At 36.1% G+C, this 23,111-nt stretch overlaps 2 protein-coding genes across 2 annotated transcripts in view; one reads left to right on the top strand and one right to left on the bottom strand.

Annotated features, from left to right (window-relative positions):
- Positions 1 to 138: 138 nt before the first annotated feature.
- On the top strand, positions 139 to 22,966 carry TYW5 (tRNA-yW synthesizing protein 5). Its single transcript, XM_045034245.1, has 8 exons — positions 139 to 276; positions 5,220 to 5,374; positions 10,100 to 10,169; positions 13,026 to 13,070; positions 14,133 to 14,270; positions 16,276 to 16,363; positions 16,746 to 16,862; positions 19,151 to 22,966. Exons 1-8 carry the CDS (start codon positions 199 to 201, stop codon positions 19,405 to 19,407), a joined length of 948 nt encoding a protein of 315 aa, XP_044890180.1. The 5' UTR covers positions 139 to 198; the 3' UTR covers positions 19,408 to 22,966.
- The window catches only part of CC1H2orf69 (chromosome C1 C2orf69 homolog), a 23,574-nt gene continuing 14,601 nt past the window's right edge, over positions 14,139 to 23,111 (bottom strand). Inside the window, exon 4 of the mRNA XM_045034244.1 lies at positions 14,139 to 14,275. The gene's annotated coding sequence lies outside the window, so the exon portion shown is untranslated. The remainder of the gene's footprint in view (positions 14,276 to 23,111) is intronic.

Genomic DNA, 23,111 nt, shown 5'->3' with positions numbered 1-23,111 from the left:
GCCTCACTCCGGCTCTCCGGCACGCAGCTCACGCGGAGGCCCTGTGGCCCCGGGCCCGGATCTCCGACCAGCCGCCCTAGCGAGTCGAGCGGCCCCGCGGACCTTTTCTCTCCGGGTGGCGTTTCCGGGCGGATGGCGCGCTGACGGACGTGTCGGGCCGGGGTTCCTGGGACTTGAGCGGGACAGGCGTGAGCGACCATGGCCTGGCAGAGCATCCCGGTAGCCCGGCTGGAGGGCGTTTCGCAGGAACAGTTCACGCAGCAGCTCTACCCGCAGGTGAGGCCCTCAGGCAGGCTGAACCGCAGGGAGCCAGGGAATACCTGTCCCTGCCACTCGGGCGGCTCCGAACTGGTTTCTGGAGACCCAGGGTATGGGGAGGAGGCGGCAGGCGGCTGAAGATGGCTTGTTGGCTCTGTGGCCAGGGGAGAGAGCACATGGGGGATGTCGAATGGATCATCTGTCAAGTTTTCCAGGGAGAACAGCGCCACTTTTTCGGGGAGCAGGGTGACAGCGGAGCCAGGAGTGCGAGAAATAGCTTGCCTAATAAGCGCTGCTCGCTGCGAAGGGTGGCTCTGGACGGACTCTATTATTTTGTCTTCCTCCGTTACCATGGCAACGAAGGGAGTTGCGTTGGGTTTCTTAAAGTTTAGAGGTTTCGTCGCCCCGCTGGTTGCGTGAAAGGCGCGTGTTAGTCTACTCCACTGACTGGGTTCAGAAGAGCAATTTTTCACTGCATCGAGCCAAAAGGGAAAGCAATGGGAATCCCTCGGGAAACTGACTTCCCCTGGTCTTGGGTTCTAACTAACCTGAATTCCAGTTCAGACGTTGGAACCTCTTATATGTGTAATTCGAACCTCAGTTCCTTAAGAGAATACTCAAGAGGATAATATTAAAGAGAAGTATTTTGACTCGCGGTGCTTTGTAAGGGAATCCAGGCTTCAGAACAGACTAAAGAGTCCATCAGGTACTTAAAAGAAAAATATAATCCACAAGCTTACAGTTACTATGCTTATGGTAGAACTCTCCCTCAGCAATTTTACTTGATATTTAGAAGGGTGGTCACAGAGCTACAGTTCTCAGTATGAAAAAAGTCAGGAACGAAGTTTTTTGATTGTTTGCTTGTTTGTTTGTTTGTTTGTTTGTTTGTTTGTTTGCTTTTAGGAGTTAGCAATCTAGAGCGAAGATCTAAGCCTTCATTTATTTGTGGGTCTAGTGCTGGATGGGTTGTTGTTGCCCTCCCTACTCCCACCTCAGGATGTGATAGCATAAGATGCTTGTAGGGCACGATTGTGGAGAAACAATGTATGTGAAAATGCTTTCTAAGATGCATGGCAAAGAGTATTTTGTAACGTAATCTTTACAGACAAGATACATATAATATGTCACAAAGTGGACATACTTAAGTTTCCTAAAGTGGAATATTGCAAACAACACCCTGGCCACGATGTAATAAAGTAGAAACTAATTAAAACTGTGAAACAAGACCTTTCTACTTGGAAACACTAAAGAAAATCGATGATGGGGCATAGTCCTCAGATTTTTAACATGTTTTAATAATTAACAGTGTGAGGGGCGCCTGGGTGGCGCAGTCGGTTAAGCGTCCGACTTCAGCCAGGTCACGATCTCGCGGTCCGTGAGTTCGAGCCCCGCATCAGGCTCTGGGCTGATGGCTCAGAGCCTGGAGCCTGTTTCCGATTCTGTGTCTCCCTCTCTCTCTGCCCCTCCCCCGTTCATGCTCTGTCTCTCTCTGTCCCAAAAATAAAAAAAAAATTAAAAAAAAATAATTAACAGTGTGATATAGGTGCATGAATAGATAGACCAGAGAAACCGAATAGAAAGTCTGGAGGTGTACATCTAGAAATAAATTTCCATTCATATGGGCATTTAGTATGTGATGACCATGATGTGTTAAAAATCACTGGGGCAGGGGCGCCTGGGTGGCTCAGTCGGTTAAGCGGCCGACTTCGGCTCGGGTCATGATCTCGCGGTCCGTGAGTTCGAGACCCGCGTCGGGCTCTGTGCTGACAGCTCAGAGCCTGGAGCCTGTTTCAGATTCTGTGTCTCCCTCTCTCTGACCCTCCCCTGTTCATGCTCTGTCTCTCCCTGCCTCAAAAATAAATAAAACGTTAAAAAAATTTTTTTAAAAATCACTGGGGCAAAGGAACTTTTAAATAAGTGATGCGGGGGCAACTAGTCATTTTAAAAAATGATAAAATTAGATTCATATCTGACATCATACACAAGAATAATCAAATCTCTAAATGAATCAGAGACATAAATGTAGAAAAATTAAACTACATGGGTGTTAGAAGAAAACATGGATAAATTCCTCCATAATCTAGGTCAGTAGACAGTCTAACTGTGACTGAAAATTCAGGTGTGGTAACAGATTAAAATTTGAATACATAAAATACAAGCTGGGGAAGAAAGTATTTGCAACATGTTTCATAAAAGGGCAGAAAAGGCCATGTATATAAAGAACTTCTAAAAATTAAAGGGGTGGGGTGTGAAAGGCCAAAAATCTGACAAAATGTGAGCAGTTGATCAAAAAAAAAAAAAAAGATAAAAAATAGCCTTTACACATGAAAAGATGTTCAACTTTACTCATTAGAGAACTTAAAGCTACACTGATACACCATTTCTTATCTATGGCTTTAATAATACTCTTGGTGAGGCTGTGAAGAAACTGGAACTCTCACACTTTATGCCAAGTGGTACAACCCTTGTGGAGAGGAATTTGGCATATCTAACAAAACTATGTGTGTTTACTTTATAACCCAGCAATCCCTCTTTGAGGAGTTTACTTTGGGCATTACTGCAAATAATCTAAAAATACTATGCACAGGAGAGTGATTGGTTAAATTGTTCATTTACATTATGGTGTACAAAGCAGTAAAAAAGAATGAGGGAGATAATCTGAACTGATAGCAGTGATTTCCAGGATATATTTTTAAATTAAAAAAAAATCAAATTACCAAAAAAACCCTGCAAAATATGCCACTTTTTTTTTTTTGTAAAAAAGAAGGGGAAATAAGGAAGTATATGTGTTTCTGTTCTCTGCCAAACAAACAAACAAAACCAGGAACGATAAGCCAAAAATGAGACTGGTTATCTATAAGGGATGAGTGAGCAGGAAGTGGAAGAATATGGGTGGGATGACCTCTTCGCATAGTTTTGACTCTGGGGATCACATTAATGTTTTACATTCTAAAGTAATACTGATAATAAAATTAATGATGAGTAGTGATTAAAAAAACCAAAACTCTAATGTAGAATTTAAAAAAATAACAAGTGAACTTAAGTAAGGGGGAGGGAGATAAGTAACCCAAATCATTTTTGAGCACAGTACTTGGTATGTCTTCAGTCTAAAGACAAAAAGAACTGTAAACAAATACTGAACTCTAGTTAATAGACTTGCTTTTTACAGTGATATGACTTAGCAATCGTGAAAGTATTTATTGTGAATTCTGGGATTATGCAATTGATTAAACATTGAAGATGATAGCAACAAGGTTTCTCACTGTTAACAGAAGAGAGTTACAAATATATAAACAATGAAGTTTAAAATGAACCTTGTGGTGTAAGATCGGTATTGGGGTTTCAGTGTTGGTGGTATTTTGATTCGTTCATACATACATCTATTAAGTGCATATGTGTATATAGTGTATATGTATGCTTGGAGAGAGAGAGAAATAGATATAGGTATATACATATGTGGGCTATGTGTGATTATGTGCGTGTCTTTGGGAAAAGGAGAAATGAATATACACAGACTTTCACACATTTCTTAGCTCTGTCCACTGAGAAGGCCTGGAAGTAATGACACCCCAATAGCAATGAACACACCTAATACCAAGATCAGGGTTTCTAAATATGAAATGACTGTAGGGCTGGGACAGAAAAAGTATAAAAGGATTCTGGATTGTGGTTTTTTGCTATAAAGAAAGGATGTGTTCAGGTAAAAATTCACAAGAGCCAGCTTGATTGGATCCTACTGGCCAAATGTGAGATATTTCGAGCATCAAATTAAATCGGTAGATTAAACCAAGTGAATAAAATAAATAAATGGAGATGTTAGAGCTCATTTTGACATTAGAATGCTACCTAATGTAGAAGATGATGAAATTTTTTAAAAATCATGATTTTTGCATTCATCATAGTAATACTTGATTCAGGCAGGAATTACCAGTTGCTCAAAATTAACATGACAAATAATAGACCAAAATATGTGCTACTTGATGTGTTGCACTGAGGAGGACACAGCATTGCTTCTGTGGTACATTTCTTCCAAAAATGTATGACCTGAATCTAATCACGGAGGAACATGAGATAAACTGAAATAGGAGGGCATCCTACAAAATAATTGGCCTGTACTTTTCAAAAAATGTCAAGGTAATGGAAGAAAAAGGCTGAGGAACTGTTCCAGATTAAAAGAGACATGGCAACTAAATGCAATGTGGGATTTCAGAAATAGACAAAAAAAAAAAAAAAAAAAAAAAAAAAAAGCTATAAGAGATAATAGGACAATTAGCAAATTGGATATGGATTGTAAAGTAGTAGTATTTTTATCAGTGTTAAATCTAATTTTGATAGTTATTCTGTGGCTATGTAAGAAAACGTCTTTGTTCTCAGAAACTATACTCAAGTTTTTGGAGATAAAGAAGTGTGATGTCAGCAACTTACCTTGAAGTTAATTTATTTTTAATAATATGTTCCTCTCTATACACATAGTGAACATGAGAGCAAATGGTGAAGTAAATGGGGCAAAATGTTAAATTAACAGTTGGTGAATCAGAGTAAAGAGTATATGGGAGTTCTTTGTAATGTTCTTGCAACTTTTTCACAAGTTTGAAATAGTATCAAAATAAAAAGTTACAAACAATATTGACTGTAAAGTACACATTTTAATTATTTATATTTTTGTTATAGATAGCACTTGTGAAAATGCTGTAAGTAATGTTCAGATTTGTTGTTCCTAGCTAGTGATGGCACTGCTGTTTTGTTTGGTTTGTTTTCCTAATGGTAAATTTTGTTCTAAGTGTATTACATTGTTGCTCTTCCTGTTTCAGTTACAGCATGAATTGTCAAAAGGTCTGAGTCTGAGCATCTTAGGATCAAGAATCATTTCTTACTGTTTTTGTCCCTGTATTGCCAAATATAACTCCTCATATATTATTCATTTTCCCTAATTTTTTGTTGTATGTTTTTGCCACTTACAGAGAAAACCTCTAGTGTTGGAAGGAATCGATTTGGGGGCATGTACAAGCAAATGGACAGTGGATTACCTGAGCCAAGTTGGAGGGAAAAAAGAAGTAAAGATTCATGTTGCTGCAGTTGCCCAGATGGACTTCATTAGTAAGAACTTTGTATATAGGTATTTTCTTCTGAGGCTTACTCTGGGATTACAAATAGCTTTTAAACCTTTATAAAATAGTTTTGTATTATTATACAAAGACCATACTGCCTTTCATCTTTTGGCTAGTTTGATACAGTCATGGAATAGCTTACTAATTTTTAAATTCTAAATTTACATAATTATATAAAGACATTTTCAAAGACCATTTTTTAAATAGGGTATATGCCTGCTACCTTCTGGAACTCTGGAAGGAACCAGATTTCTATAACTTGAGTTAGATTAACCCCCAAATTGGGTCTGCTGTAGTCATTCAGTGCTTCATTAATTAATTGATCCTACCTCATTAGTAATTGTTATCTAGAGTAATGAATTCTAAAGTTTCCCTTCATAACCTAGCTTGATTTTTAATGCCCTTATTTTTAAAAGATTTTCTAATTCTTCATTGTTAGAAAAGCATAAGCCCATGCTTTCTTTTTTCTGCTCCCTCCAGAAATATAGGTCAGGTAGTTGCTATGTTTGCTATAGGTTTTCATCAACTAGGATAACTTAAAAAATCATAATTTTCTTTTTTGACACAATAAGCTTAGATGCTTTTAATTTCCCTTGTGTTTATCATTTTATGCTTCAGATGTCTTAAAAGTAAGTAAGATAGTTAAAAGCTGCTGAATGTCCAAACTTCAATGTTTTAAATGCTATAATCTTACAGATTTAATATGCTATTTATTCCCATAAGTTTCATTAAAAATGTTTAAAAAAAACAAATTTTTATATTCTGTGCACATGCAGTTTCCAGCAAATTCAGTTGAAAAACCATGTAGTTCACAAAAGACTGATTTTTAAAGAAAGGTGGTTCTCACTGTTCCTTCCAGAGTTTAGAGATGAGTTAAACAGAGCTTCTAATGTCCAGAGCCATTCCTTTCTCATTAGAAATATCCAAGCTCATATAGCAGCTTGCCAAAGTATTTCTTAGTTTTTGAGCCTTTGAATATTCACCATTATAGTTTTGGTGTTTAGTAGGCCATGAATTGAATTTAATTGCCATAAGTTTTAATAAGTGCAAGAACTTTTCATTTTTTATTAAACCAGAAAAGTGGAAGAAAGTGCTGGAATGATGAACATTTTTAAGCCAGCAATTAATGATGTTTATTTTCCAGAGAGTCCAAAACCATAACAAATGGGCATTGAAACTTCATCTTGAATTGCTTTGATGTTTTGTCATGTTCCATAAACTTTTCAAAACTTGTTTTGAAGCACATACATTATGTAATAGTTCTTATCCCAGCTTTCTCCAAGCCTTTCACTAGAGCTACTAAAGAGTTGCAAGATTATTTTCTTAGTGCAAGAAAAAAATAGGTGCAGTCATTTTTGGCAGTTACCAACCAGGGAGTAGGAAAGAAGGGAGGCATCTAGGTCAAAAGGAGTCTAGAAAGTAAGAAATCCTACACACATGTATCATTGTTACCATTTCAGTTTAAGGTTGCATTTCTGGTTATTAAATATTTGAAAAGCAATACATTCCCAAGTCTTAGCTTTTACTTCTTCCTTCTTGGTGCCTTTCATTGTTCCTCTAGAATCAGGGTAGTATGAGGAGAGTCTTGTGTGGTGAAAGAATATTGTTGGTATTTTTCTGGGCGTTCAAAAAAATAAATAAGTCTGACTCTTACATAAGCTTTATTTAACTGCTTCTGTCTATCACGTCATCTAATTCCTGTCATCATCCTGCTCTTACTTATACTTTTATTAATCCTGATCTTGATTTTGCAAAGCAGCCTTTGCAAATGGGGACCAGGACAGTGAAGATTTCTTTTTCTTTTTTAAAATGTTGGTAACTACTTTCATGCTGCTAATGGGTACATTATCATTGTTGTTCACCCTACCATCTGTCCTTTCCTGAGCACTTACTATATATCAGGTGCTGTGCCAAGCATCCTAGATTATATTAGTCATTTAATTTGGAAACTATCTGTGAGGTAGTTTTTGTTGTTTGTTGTTGTTGTTTATGATTACACAGTTGAGAAAACAGAGGCTTAAAAACATTAAGTAACTTACCCAAGATCATATACCTTGAAATAATGAACCAAATCTATACCCAAATTTGCCTGACTCCACAGAGCCCATGAGACTAACCCCTCTTTGATACTATCTCCCTTTACTGGTCTGTCTACCAGTCCAGACAAATGGAATTTAAATAGCAGGTGTCCTTTTTTTTGAAACATGCATAAGATAGATAAAACCTCTAGACCAAGGAACTTCCTAATTCATACCTCATTTCCCCCTGTCTCAGCTTTGCTTACATAGAAGCTCTGACAGGCACCACTACATGAGGGAAAAGATTGCTGATAGCACCCAAGTTCTGCTTTTCTTCATTGCCCTGTTCTCGTGCAGGTTTTAAAACCCTTCTGAGTTTTCCTAGTAAAAAGATAAGCCTGGGCTACTGTGCCAATTACAGGGGTAGCTCTGGACCAGAGAAGCTTCTACGTTTTCCCCAAACTCTTCAAAGATGCATTGGTAGGAATAAGGGTATGTGATGAGGTCAGAGAGGAAAACATTGCATAGGGGGATTCCAAGTAAATTTGTTGATATAATTAGCCAGAAACTGTAGTAGGAAATTGGTCTGAGCAAATGGCAGACTCCTTTCTTCTCTCTTGGCAGTGCTCACTCTTGTACCTAATTATCAGCAATGTCCTCAAGTTCAGACTGACATTCATAGCCACAGGACTCACTAGTTCGTAATCTGGCATCAGATTCACTTAGCTTTACAAAAGGATACAAGGCGGGAAACCCCATTCTAGCAGTATAGGATCAGTGGGAGTCTTTATTCCAATACAGTAGCCATTTTTTGGCTCACCAAGTGACAGCTTAGTTGTAAGGGAACAAGACTATATAGGTGGGTACAGAAACACCTTAGTTTAGTCAAGCCACAGAATCCACAGAAACCAGTGACATGAAATGGCCCCGTGAATTTAGCTTCTAGGTTCCACCAAGGGACAAACTCAGTTACAAGAGTTACACTGCACACAGGGAAGCCAAATCTTTTGCTTCTTAACAAATATTTACAGTCCACTCATCAGCCTTTTAGTTCAGACACAGTTTATCAATCAAGGGTCATTTTTACAATACACAATGTTACCTGATATCACAGCTAACATTCCACATTTATCTTAAATCAGTAAGTTTTTATGAAAACATTGCTAGGAGAAGGTAGGCCCAAGGTCATCTTATAGAGAAGGAGAAAGGGTTTTTGCTAACCCTTTCTCCCCACCTCCTCAGTACACATTTAAGTGGGAAGATATTAGGTAGGAAGAATGAAAAGATTACAACTCTTAATTGGACTTTTGGAGGTTGGAGTGCAGTGGAGGGGTGGAGGAGAGGCTTTTGACCCAGATGCTTTTGAAGACTTCATTTTCTTGATGTTACTGTTGTCATCTTCATGTGGGGGTCAGTACTTTTGATTCTAGAATGTTGAATAGATAGGATGGGACCCAGAGAAATGGTAGCCTTCCAGGCTCAAGAGTAAGACAAAAGGAAACAAACTGCTTCTGTGATGTTCATCTCTGTTTATAAGGGTGGAAGGAGATAGCCATTTAAACAGAAATATTGAAGAAGAATAAAATTTGGTCACTTCACTGAATTCTTCTTGAGGTATTCCTCAGGATCTTAAAAAATTTTTTTTAATGTTTATTTTTGAGGGAGACAGACACAGAATGCAAATGGGTTGGGGCAGAGAGAGAGGGAGGCACAGAATCTGAATCAGGCTGCAGGCTCTGAGCTGTCAGCACAGAGCCCGACATGGGGCTCAAACTCACAAGCTGTGAAATCATGACCTAAGCTGAAGTCAGATGCTCAACTGACTGAGCCACCCAGGTGCCCCACCTCAGGATCTTTAAAATGACAGAGTGGTGGTGGGGCGCCTGGGTGGCTCAGTCAGTTGAGCATCTGACTTTGGCTTAGGTCGTGATCTCATGGATCATGGGTTCAAGCCCCGCGTTGGGCTCTGTACTGACAGCTCGGAGCCTGAAGCCTGCTTTGGATTTTCTCTCTCTCTCTCTCTCTCTCTCTCTCTCTCTCTGCCCCTCCACCATTCATGCTCTGTCTCTCTCTCCCTCTCAAAAATAAATAAACACTAAAAAAAAAATTTTTTTTTTAAATGACATAGTAGTGAAGGAGACTGAGAGCAGTGTTATGGGCCTCTGTTTTCTGTGGTAGTGCCTAAAGGCAGGAAGATCAGTGAGAGAGGGAAGGACTTGATCTTCACTGGACCATTCGCTTACTATCTCTTCCAAAGTAGCACTAGTAGTTTGTTCCAGTTGTCAGTCACAAGACTTGTTTTGCCATGACACTTGAAAATAAGTAGCAAGTTTGAAAGTTTGTGTATATGGGGAGATAACCAGATACCACAGAAACATTTTTCTAACAGTAACTTGGAATAGGAGGATATTGACATTAGAATGATTCATTTGCACCATAGATTTAAAAACCTTTAATGTTTGAAATCAAAACTTTAGACAATCTAGGTCAAATAAGCACACTGTTAAATGAATTTTGAAAAATTGCACATAATAGATATAATAAAAATTATGGATACTGTAAAACAGAAGATCATACAACTCCAACAAACCTATATATATACCTATAGAATATTACTGGTTGATTTATTATTAAGTCTAAGGCTACTTTTTTGTTTATTTCAGAACTTTACCTTTTGATTTATTAAGTCTAAGGCTTCTTTTGTGTTTATTTCAGAACTTTACCTTTTGATAAGTTGGTTCAAAGGGCAGCTGAAGAAAAGCATGAAGAATTCTTTATTTCAGAGGTAACTGCTTTGAACATTATTTTCTTTAGAAAGCATTAATATCTGTATACTAGGTGGATTTTCTTGTACAAGAACATTAGATATACCAGAGTTGTCGCCTTCTCTGATAGCTGTTTTTAAGGTTTGGTTGTATATGCCATAGATCTAGTTTTGCTATTTATTAGATCTCAAACCTTGGCCATGTTATTTTTCTGTGCCTTGATATACTCATCTATAAAACAGGAACAATAATAGTACCTATTTGATAAAGTTTTTGTGACAGTTAACTAAATAAAATCAATGCCTGACATGTAGAAACTACTCACTAAATGTTAGCTATTAATAATACTTTCTTAGAAAATGCTTTGGTGTGTGGGCACCTAGGTGGCTCAGTCAGTTAAGTGTCTGACTTCAGCTCAGGTTATGATCTCATGGTTTGTGAGTTCAAGCCCCACATCAGGCTCCATGCTGACAGTGTGGAGCCTGCTTGGGAATCTCTCTCCCCGTCTCTGCCCCTCACCCACTCATGCTGTCTCTCTCAAAATAAACAAACTAAAAAAAAAAAAAATGCTTTAAGAAAATGCTTTGGTCTGATATGCAAAGTTCAAATGCTAAAAGAGAACTTTATTTTCATATCTTATTGACTGTTAGACTGTTTCTATATTTTATTATTGTTAGTTATTATCAATGTGATTGCTGTTGTATTTGCTGTAACATTTGTTCAGGATTAAATGCAGAAGAATTCTACTTATTTACATTATAATCCAGTTTTAAATAATTCAATTTAAATATCTTGAGATAAGACATTGCGGCTTATATAGAAATACATTTTTAACAAATTCACTGTTATCTCAAAAGCACATTTTAAAAATAAACTGCTTGTTAAGTTTTGAATAAAGCTGTTGTCTGCATTTGAGCCAGCTGGGCTGGTGGCCAGTTTGGTTGTGATGGGTGCTGCCTGTTCACAGTTGTTTCAGCAGGTAGTGGTTACACTAGATTATCACCAGGATCCCTCCACACTCTGCAGGGCTGTGATTCTATGATATGATTAGATTGTCTACTAAAACTGAATCCATTAGCTTTACCTGAACTAACAGTATATATTCATCTTATTTACAACTTTCCATAATTTTTAGACATAAATCCATAATTTTTAGGTGTAAGATGAATATAGACTATCAACTCAGTCCTCCAGGAATCAGGTGCACAGATGGGCTTAGGAGTGCAAAAAAGTTTATTGGGGAGTAATACTTCTGAAAAGAAAGGGGAGGGTTAGGTGGGGGAAGACAGCATCTCTGCCAGCTCAAGGTGGAACTCCTCAGCAAAGACTGCCTGTTAGAGGAGTCCTGTGTGGGTGGGTGACAGTGTCTAGTCCTTTTCCATCTTGCTCAGTCAGTGGTTGGGGCTACCCCGACAAGAGCGTGACCTTGAAAGGCTGAATTTATTTTTTTCAATCCTGAAATATTAGAACGGACAGAAAACTTAGAATTCCGAAAACCATACTTTGAAACCTATTTACCCAGTAAGAAATTTATAGAAATTATATGACGCTAGTTAAAAACATAAAAACACTGGATCTGAGGGGCGCCTGGGTGGCTCAGTCGGTTGGGCGGCTGACTTCGGCTCAGGTTATGATCTCACGGTCCGTGAGTTTGGGCCCCGCGGCGGGCTCTGTACTGACAGCTTGAAGCCTGAAGCCTGCTTTGGATTCTGTGTCTCCCTCTCTCTCTGCTCCTCCCCCATTCGCACCCTGTCTCTCTCTATCTTTCAAAAATTAATAAATGTTAAAAAAAAATTGAAAACACTGGATCTGAGAGCTGAGTTAAATTTTTGGTCCTAGATTTATAATATGTTGTTAAGATAAATAATGTAGATTTTGAATTTTGTGTTATGATGGTAAGGTGTAGGTATAAAAGAGGCAGAATTCCTGAGTTGGATTGCCCCTGTACTTGACCCAGTATCTCAGTTCTTTAATTTTTAGAGGAAATGCAAGCAATAGTAGTGTTTTATAATTCAAACACTTCTCTACTCTAGCTACTCAGTGAGGGTAGTTGACAGTTTTTTAAAGTATCAACATAAATTTACTACTCTGATGTGACATATTTCTAATTCATACATGAGCTGACTCTAAAGGATTTGGCTTGAGAATTTATATGATCAGTTATAAGGCTTACCTTGATAAAATGCAGTGTTCCGGATTTTTAAAATATTTATTACTGAAAATATAAATTGTTAGATTTATCTCCTATTCTACATTTGCATTACATGAAGAAGTTTGTTGTTAGCTTCCACAATACCTTGAGATCATGTGTGTTATACAAATGAGAATTCTTTTCAGTCTTATAAACTGTTAAGAGTCTAAGTAATTTAGAGCATAAAATCTAAAGTAAGCATTGTAGGGACGCCTGGGTGGCTCAATCAGTTAAGCTTCCAGTTTCGGCTCAGGTCATGATCTTGTGGTCTGTGAGTTTGAGCCCTGTGTGGGTCTCTGCGCTGAGCGCTCAGAGCCTGGAGCCTGCTTTGGATTCTGTGTTTCCCTCTCTCTCTGCCCCTTTCCTGCTCGTGCTCTATCTCTCTCTCTCAAAAATAAATAAACATTAAAAAATAAATTAAGCATTGTGTTTTAGACATAGTAGGTATGTGTTGCCTTTCAAATTTATTTCATATAACATTTTGTGGATCTAGTCCTTCTAATAAGTGGCCTATGAAGCTATTTCTTCATATGGCCACCAGAGAGCATTAGTAGAAAGGGTAAGAAAACAGAACTGTTTCGAAAACAACTTAACTGGGTTAGATTTTAAGACTCATTTCCTTCTGTCTTTACTTTCTAGTATTTTTAAGTGAATATTTATGTTATTTTTCTTTGCAATATTTAAGGATGAGAAGTACTACTTACGGTCACTTGGGGAAGACCCTAGAAAGGTAAGAATTCTGAATGTAAAACAAATGCTTAAAACCTAAATGGATATATATTTTTTAATTGGCACTGTAGTTTTATACTTAGTGCCTGACACATGACTTGTTTCATCTTTTTCCATTATTTTCTCAATGATTTGTGCCCTTGAATAAGATAAAATTATTAAAAGTTGGTTACTTAGTTCTTAGGCAGGACCATAGTATCTTAGTGTTTAAAGTCATCTACTCTAATCTCTATATAATTAAGAAATCCTTTCAACAATATATTTTACAGATGGCCATTCAACTAATAAAATATAATCTAAAATAATTATAAACATTCTGAATAATTCATTATATAAGTTTTGACATGTATTCAGAGTCAAATTAATATGGCTGCCTAAAATGATCAAGTAAGGGGCGCTTGGGTGGCTCAATTCGTTAAGCATCCAACTTAAGCTCAAGTCATGATCTCATAGTTCATGGGTTCGAGCCCCACATCGGGCTCTGTGCTGACAGCTCAGAAGCCTGGAGCCTGCTTCAGATCCTGTGTCTTCCTCTCTCTCTGTCCTTCCCCTGCTTATGCTCGCTCTCGCTCACTCTCTCTCAAAAATACACATTAAAAAAATTAAAAAATAAAACGATCAAGTAAGATTCTGGTTTTTCCTTTTATTTCCCATTTCATTCTTTACTTTCTTTTAGTTTCCTCCCTTAGTAAAACCCACAGGTTTTACATAGTTGATAATGTTCAAATTGTTGACTCATAAATTTTAAATACTTAATGTTGGAGTAGATGGCAATTGTATGATTGTTGTTTAAATAGGAAGAACCTCTCTATTAATTAAGCATATAAAGCTTAACAGTACTGATATTATTGAATCTGCAGTCTTGTTACATAGTCTGTCATTACTTCATTTGAAAGAGCATGTGTTGGCTGTGGTCACCTACTAGTATTTTAAAGCAATGAACAGACTTTTGCCCCATTCCTCCTTGATACCTTGGGCTCTGATGGCAGACTGAAGTAAAACAAGCATTACACCAATATTGCATTTATTATTAAAATTTTTTACCATGTTTCTCTCAATGCAGGATGTTGCAGATATCAGAAAGCAGTTTCCTTTACTGGAAGGAGATATTAAGTTTCCAAAATTTTTCAAAGAGGAGCAGTTCTTTTCCAGTGTTTTTCGAATTAGCTCACCAGGATTACAACTTTGGACCCACTATGATGTATGCTACGTAAATGAGAAATCTGAAGCTATAGTCAATCTTTCGCATTTATAGATATAACATTTACAGTTTTAACGTTCTGTAGACTACCCTAAAGATCTTGGAGATATAATTTGCTGAAACATGAGCTTTGAAAACAGGTGCTCTGCAAGTTGGTGCCTAGTTTCTCATATTTGCATTTCTCTGTGGTCTTGTTATATTGTATGTATGTAAGTTTTGTGCAGTTTTTTTTGTTTTTTGTGTGTGTGTGTGTGTGTGTGTGTGTGTGTGTGTGTGTGTGAGTGAAAAATGGCCACCAGATGAGGGGGGAAAGTTGCACAAATGGCAAAAGTCATAAGGTTATGATAATGAGGATGTGAAGATGACACATGTGACTATGTGACTAGGTGGAACTATTTTTCAAGAGAAAGGCAGAAGTTTGTGGAGAGCCATTTCCAGTTGTAAGAATTTGGGGATATCTGAAGATCTTAGATTATATATCCCTTGAGAATGTGAAATGTCAACTGTATTGGTTGAGCAGCAAGATGTATAGAATATTGTCCCTGATCATATCATGGTATTATAATTTTACTTGCTTAAATATATGCATATAAATATTTTAAACACATTAATCCCACACATTAAAAGTGTAGGATTGTGTATGGTTTGTTGTTGGGTGGAGAAATTTAGGAAGCTAAAGCAATACCTAATAAGTTTCTAAACATAAAATAATTTTGGGGGTGCCTTGGTGGCTCAGTTGGTTAAGCGTCCGACTCTTGGTTTCGGCTCAGGTCATGATCTCATGGTTCGTGGGTTCTGGCCCCATGTCGGGCTCTGCACTGGCACTGCGGAGCCTACTTGGAATTCTCTCTCCTCTCTGTCCCTCCCTCTGCTCTCACTCATGTGTCCACTTTCTCTCTTTCTCTCTCAGAATAAATAAACTTTAAAAATAAATAAATAAGGATAAAATAATTTTTTTTAAGTTCTAAATCAAGCTATATTGTTTTATAAATGTATTATAATTCAGCTGAGGATCTCTTGGGAGGATTGTAACATAATAACTCTAATTAAATGAGGTAGACAAATTCTTAGCTTAGTTTTTAAATGTTTTACATAAATGATATGGTGAGAAAATGATATGGTAACTGAAATATATTTTTAATTGTATTATGTGACTATTTTAAATTTTAACTAGTATCACTTTTATCTGGATTTATAATGAAATTTGATAAATCTTTTCTTAAATTAAAAATAAGTCAAAGGAGTGCTTGTTATATAGTTAAGGCTTACATAAGAAAAGGGTTAGTGAAAGGAGAAATGCTTAGGTAGAAGCAAAATGTAAATAATTATGAATATATCTTGCTTAGTATATATTTTAATTCCTTGGCTAAGAATTATGTATCTCCACCTTTTAACATTTTCCACAATGTGTACCAACAAAGTATATCCTTGCATATGCAGAAATCAAGATTACTCCATTAGTAAGTACATAGAGAACATTTGCCAAGTTATAGTCCGGTAGAAATAATTTGGAAATCAGGATGCCGTAACTAAATTATGGTTGGCTATATAAGAGTTTAGTAGTGGTTGATTACAGCAATACTTTGTGTTTTTCCAGCACCTAATTTTTCTAAGTGCTTTTCAATCTGTTGTCCAATGTTCATTGCACAGCATCCCCTGACAAATAAGTAAAATAAGTACTAACCAAGGGGAGCCTCAAATAGATGTAACTACCTTCTCTGTCAGAATACTGGGGCAAGGGCAAATAGTCCTCAGATTTCCTAATGGCTTGCCAGTCCTTACCATTTTAAGGCAATGCTGCTGGAATACCTCTAATAAAGGCACAGTTGTATTTAGAATACAAATGTTTTCTTTGTTAGATTAGAATATTACTGTAAGAGTTTTAGATAATGTGAGGCAAGTCTTACTAAAGGATAGGGTTTACATTTAACTGTTTGGAATACCACTGGTTCTATTTATTTGAATTTTAGATATTGCTTATCCATAAGTTCTTATTGGCCTTCAGGTAATGGATAACTTCTTGATACAAGTGACAGGAAAAAAACGTGTTGTACTATTCAGTCCTCGAGATGCCCAGTATCTATATTTATCAGGTACTTTTTTTTAAGTTTATATTTCTAAGGTCTGGTCTATTCAGTTTCTCTTTTTAAGAATTCTATTTTCATAGAAAAATATCTTAGGGCTTCTTCCTAATTATGATGTATTTGTGTTCACTGTGCATGTGTATATAGGTAATAGGCTGTGTGAACAATGAAATTTTCAAATTTTCTTAATTATATTACATGGATGTCCATGGTCATAAAGGGTAGGTCACTGAAAACTGGCTTAGGTTTCAGAATAGTAATTGTTCTCACAGTGTGGATAAAATAAATAATTGTACAGAAAAGAATACACTTTCAAGTTTATATTTGCGATTACCTTTTAAGAAATGCTAACTTTGCTTAATCTTTATTATCCTTTTTTGCAACTTTTCAGGTACTAAATCAGAAGTACTGAATATAGATAATCCAGACTTAGCTAAATATCCACTGTTTTGCAAAGCTAGAAGGTATGAATGTTCCCTTAAAGCTGGAGATGTATTATTCATTCCTGGTAAGATTTCTAGACCTCATTAATTTGCTGTTTATAAACTCAGTACTCTGTCACTCATCCATTATATGATATTTTTTTTAGTACAAAAGTATATTTATTATATGTTCTGTCCTATACAAGTTGATTTTTATATACAACTATGTATGTGTGTTTAAAGTATGCTTAAGCAAATTCTTATAAAATTAATAATCTTGTTTTTCAAAGGCAACCTATAAATATATTAATATAATACTCTTAATTATTTAATGACATCAAGCAATAGATTTATATCTGGGAAAAGATAGTTTGTTCTTTTTAATCACTTCATTTCTAAAATATTTATATATTTTAGAATTATGTCACTTAAGCATTTACAAAGAAATGGTAAATATATTTCAAAGCCAAAGGAGATTAGAAATTTTATTAAGTATCAAATTATTATAATCTTAACACCTATGATGTCTTTTTGTGCATTATATTCTAAGGTCTGAATTAGTGTCGCTTAATTTCTTTGTACAATAAATAGGCATTAGTTGTTGTAGTTAGTGATGTAATTAATATCTGTAATTATTATTCAAAAGTGAATACCTGAAGATAAAAAAATCATAATTAAGATTAAAGGAGTCCATTAACAAATTCTGTTTATATAGTCCTATTTCCCATATTTAATATATTTTTAATCATTAATACCTCTTTTTCAGGGAAAGAATTAAGTAAAAAAGTATTAGTAAAAATATGATGAGGGGTGTCTGGGTGGCTCAGTCGGTTAAGCGTCCAACTTCAGCTCAGGCCATAATCTCACAGTTCCTGAGTTTAAGCCCCGCATCCAGCTCTGTGCTGACAGTTCAGAGCCTGGAGCCTGCTTCAGATTCTGTCTCCCTCTCTCTGCCCACCCCCCACTCATATTCTGTCCTTCTCTCTCTCGCTCTCGCTCTCAAAAATAAACATTAAAAAAAATGTTTTTTATATGATGATTTCATTTGGGGCTACATTATACACTGCTTGAGGATAAGTAACCATGTTTTGGTAATTTTTGTATTCTCCAAGGGGCCTGTTACCATGTCCTTAACATAATACTGATTTGATACATTGACTTATTTATTCTTATGTTCTCTGTAAACAACCAGCATACTAGTCTTTAAATCTATTGCCATTATTTAAATCTTGGGGTTTTATATCTTTAGACAATGGTTAGGAGCTATGCAGTTTTCCCTTATTCTATATACAAGTTAAAAAAAAAAAGCCAGAAATACTGAACATTTGCATGTATTTTGAAATAAAAGCAAAACCCCCATCTTTGCATTCAAATTTAACAGAATGGTTAGCTTTTTTTTTCCTGTTATACTGAATAAGGCAAAAAGATTCTTAAAGAATAATTAAGATTAAATCCATGTTTGAAACTAGTTTTGCAAATCAAAATATTTTAAGCTTTGTTTTTCCTAGAGCACTCTTAGAATGAGTTTGTTTGTAAAATTTAGCATCTTGTAAATCTTACTTTCTCCCATTCACAAGATTAAACATTTTTTGATGTGACAAGTATTTCATCTTTATTATATTGTGATGTTGCTTTCATATTCCTATAGCACCTGTAAGTTTGAAAATGTTTAGACTCAATGGAAAACAAAGAAATGTTCTAGAGGAAGTGAAAAATTAATTAGCTATATCATTTGACAAAGTTTACTCATCATCTCCACCACCAGATATGTGCTTTAGTTTTATATATTGTAAAGGAGCTGAAAGAAATATAAGAAAATTATAATTAATTTAATTAGAAATATGAAACTAAGGAGGCTACAATGAATGCAAATATAAGCAAGTTAGAAAACCAAATATGCAGCTTGAATAGGAAGTCTTTGAGAACAAAAGTACTGTGCTGAGGCAGAAAAGGTCAAAGATACTCCTCAAATAATTGAAATGTTCTGTGTACAAAAAATAAACACTTTTGATGTGGTTGTAGGACTCAGGAAGTGTAAACAAGTAACACAAAACATAGCCCCAAATTACAGAACTACAAAACAAATACAACTTTATTATGTCTTTCAAGTTAAAAGGGAAAATTGCTATTTCCAAAGGTTTTAAACGTAGGGTTGTGTTATTGACACTTTAAATTGGTTGGCAGTTCATAAAAGTTAAAATGATTCTGTTAAAAGCTGGGAGTGTGCTAACGAAGGCATCTAGTTACAAGAATTTCTTACATTGGCTATATGCAATTTGTGATATTTCACTGACATTTTGGTGTTTTTTTTTTTTTTTTACTCTAGGTTTTATTTTTAACTTGGTTGTTTTTTTTTTTTTTTAACTTTCTCTAGCTTTATGGTTCCATAACGTAATCTCTGAAGAGTTTGGAGTGGGAGTGAATGTTTTTTGGAAGCACCTTCCATCTGAATGCTATGATAAAACGGATACCTATGGAAACAAAGACCCTATGGCAGCATCAAGAGCTGCACAAATTCTGGACAGAGCTTTAAAAACACTGTCTGAATTACCAGAGGAATACAGGGACTTCTATGCACGGCGAATGGTCTTACACATTCAAGATAAAGCCTATAGTAAAAACTTTGAGTAAATAATGAAGTGAATGCAATGAATATAAACTTTGCAATACAGTTCAACTCAAATATTAGAAAAGTATAACACATAATATATTTTTTAAAGATTGATTCTTTGTTAAAATAGGAAAGATAAATCAATCTCAGACTTATAGATTAAATATGAATTTGTATTTATATGGTTTCTATTTAATACAGTAGGTTGAAAGAATGTTGTACTGGGTGGGACCACTCTAGCTTTCAGATGCAAATAATTAAAAATCCAACTTAAAATGACTTAATAAAATAGATCGGTTGGCTCAATCGGTTAAGTGGCTCAGGTCATGATCTGTTTGTGGGATCGAGCCCCATATCAGGCTCCATGCTGACAGTGGCGAGCCTGCTTGGAATGCTCTGTCCCTCTCTGTTCTTCCCCCCTCGCTTGTGCTCTCTCTGTTCTTCTCCCGTTTGTGTGCTGTCTCCCTCTCAAACTTAAAAAAAATAAAATGACTTAATAAAATATACTGAATCATTATACATGAAGTCAACTGATAAACGGGCTTCAGTATTTCTATCCAGTGATTCAGTAGTGTCACCAAGAACCTCTAGGTTTGTTTCTCCCATTTTCAAATGCAGCATTGGCATCATCCTAAGGCTGGCTACCCTCGTGGTCACGGGATGATTGCCAATAGCAGTTGGAGCCATGTGCTTCTTCATTTACATGCAGTGGAGAAGTCAGGCTGGATTCCAAGGGCCTTCTCTTAATATGCAAAAGCTTTCCCAGGGTCTCATTGATCTAAAGTGGCTTAGACCTGTCTACCGCTGAGCCAGTCACTGGGAAACGGTATGGAATAACCCTTAGAACAACTGGGTCTCCTGGAGCTTATAAGTAGAATCCTCTTCCTCTGAGGTACATGAGGTATACATGCGGACAGCATGGATAATTTTTAAAATTAGGATTCAGGTTAGGAAAAGAAGATGAGCAACCAACAATGTCTACTACATTTTTCCTTTGAGCTTTTTTAAAACATACAGTTGTTTAGGCACCAACTTTGTAGACTTTATTCGGTATGTTTAGGGTTTGGTATAATATCTGTATCTGGTAGGCCTCATAGGTTGTTTTGATGTATAATCAGGATTGAGAACTGGATTAAATGATAGTAATTTGGATTATTGGTTTTGTGATTTGTCCAAAAAGTTTAATCTGATCCTGGGGTTTTTTGGCACTCAAAGTCAGATCTGCCCCTTTTTTCAGTTATTCAACGTCAGAAAATGTTCAAATCTGTTTTAATTTATACTTACAGCTAAATCTCAGCCCAGTTAGTTTTCCCCACTAAATGATTTTCCACCTCTTTTTAAAGAGAAAAATTCTTTTTTTAAGAACAAATACAGGAGAGATCCCAATAATGTTGTCATCATTGAAGACAATGAGCCATTGTATGTGGATCTGTGCCATTCTTTGTAATTACATTGCAATTTCATTGAAGAAAGACCAGATATATTTACTGAACACAAATGTGTTCATCTAAGGCAATCTGAGTGTATCAAGTTGATGCGTTTTAATTATGGACAAAATAATTTTCTGTTCAAGTAATTCGTCTGTTCATATCCTGTGTTTGGAGTTTGATTAATTTCAGGTATAAAAAACATTACGATAAATAATGGAAAAGTATATAAAAAATCATTCTGAACTCCCTAGGTGCCTTTGGGAAGAGAGATTGAAGTTACTCAGGTCAACAAAAGTACAAAGACGGTCTGTTAGAAAAGCAATTGTCACATTAGCCTGATTTAATTACTAGTTTTTTTTTTTTAATTATCTTTAGTTCTTAGATTAAGCAAAGAAATTCTTTAATGATTCCTTTTCCTTTGGGAAGAAAAAAAAAAACCTGTTAGTTTGAACAGTATTTATGCTCAGCTCTTTAATAAACCTCCTGGGTTTTGCCTCTTTAAAAAAAACAACAACACAAAGAGAATCAGTGCAAAGTATATATCCAGAGTCATGTAGAAAACTTGGAAGTAAAACCGATTATAATCTTCCCAATGAATATTCATTTTAATTCAGTTTATTTGGGAAGCACACTGCATGACCTTAGGCAAGTTAAATAATTTAATCTTTCTGAAGCTTATTTTCCTCATCTTTAAACTTGTACTTTATACGGTTGCTACAAAATTACAGAGATAATTCCAGGGCAGGGACAGTGATGGCTGATGCTAGCTTTGAGATTTAGGGTGGCTCTTGTGGCAGTATTAAATTATAATGCCTACAAAACTAGAAGTGAACCCTTAGGGAAATTTTAAAATGATTTCCTTGGTCATATTTTTTAATGTTAGAGTCTTAATTTTGCATTTATCTTTTTTGCTGACCTGATTGAGACCAAATGAGATATTTTTAATATATAACATATTAAACAGTATGTGTTAGCTGCAACGTCTCAGGAATTCCAAATCTTAGAACTTTATTGCTGAAAGGGATCTTAGAAATCATTTTATCAATCCACATCGCCTAAGTGATTGTCCAGGCTTGTGACAGAAACTGGAATTACAGCTGTGGTGACCAGGTCAGTAATTGTCCTCGCTTTCTCCCTTAGGTGCAGCACATCTCTTGTTATTCTTTGACTACAGTTTGGGGGCTTCACCTGATACACAAAGGAATTTTTCTTCTCTGTCAGCAAAACTTGTCACTGTACCACTCACTGTACCACATAGACAAGGGATACAAAGTAAGACTAACAAGTAAACAACAGAGTGTAAGAGAAAATGGAATACTATGCAGTCAAACAATGAGACAGAGGTATTGTAGTACTGGCAAGAAAGTTTTCAAGGTAATTAAATGAGAAAAAGGTTGGAAACTATGGATATAGTGTACTGCCGTTTGTGTAAAACAAAGGTTTGCTGTAAGTAAACATTTATATTTGTATATGTATAGAATTATCTCTGCTAGAATATACAAGAAACCAGTGATAGTGATTGCCTTTGGGAAGAAGTTAGACAATTTAGGTGTGCAGACTGGAATCTGCAGTTGTATATTTTGACTTTTTTTTTTTGGCCCCTCTATCATTCTTTCAAAACAACTTTTTTAAATACATGTGTTAGACTGTATTAGTTTTTCATGAACACTAACAGTATTTGTCTTGGCACATAATTACATTGGAATTCTACTTATTCAGTAATTGATTTAAAACTTGTCACTTACAGTTTTAAAAAGGGAAATAAATTCAACAAGGCTTATTTTGTATCTTTCCACCCTTTTGAAGAGCGGCTATGGGAACATTTGGAAAGAATCTTGGTAAGGAGGCTTTTCTCTCACCTATCTGAAGTTGCCAACAGACATCTAAGCTGAACCTGAGAAGTTGAAGGAAAGCAAAATGCAGGAAGCTGGAGTGCAGGTATGCGTGGGGTCAGAGCTGTGCTGCTGGGACTCCTTCCTCCAGGGCTGAGACCAGACGTGGTGAGGAGCCAGTCGACAGGCAGTCACTCACACATCCCTGCTGTTACCTCAGTCTTGTTGCAAGCACACATGCTGAGTGTTTGGTGTTTTAAGTATGCCTAAGTTGTATTCTATTTTTAAAGCTCCATTAAATGAGATCCTAAAATGACCACCCTAAGCAACTGCCTGTCTCTGCCACTAAGAGCTACTAGACCAACCTGAACTTACGGATGAGGTCTACCTATGTGTCGATCGTATCCTCTGAGGCCCTTAAATGAAGTAGAACAGAATAGCTCTTTTAAAAATACTACCTTT

Source organism: Felis catus, chromosome C1 (assembly GCF_018350175.1).
Source record: "Felis catus isolate Fca126 chromosome C1, F.catus_Fca126_mat1.0, whole genome shotgun sequence".
NCBI classification, from domain to species: Eukaryota; Metazoa; Chordata; class Mammalia; order Carnivora; family Felidae; genus Felis; species Felis catus.
The sequence above is the reverse complement of the archived record's forward strand: the minus strand, read 5'-3'. Positions and strand labels throughout refer to the sequence as shown.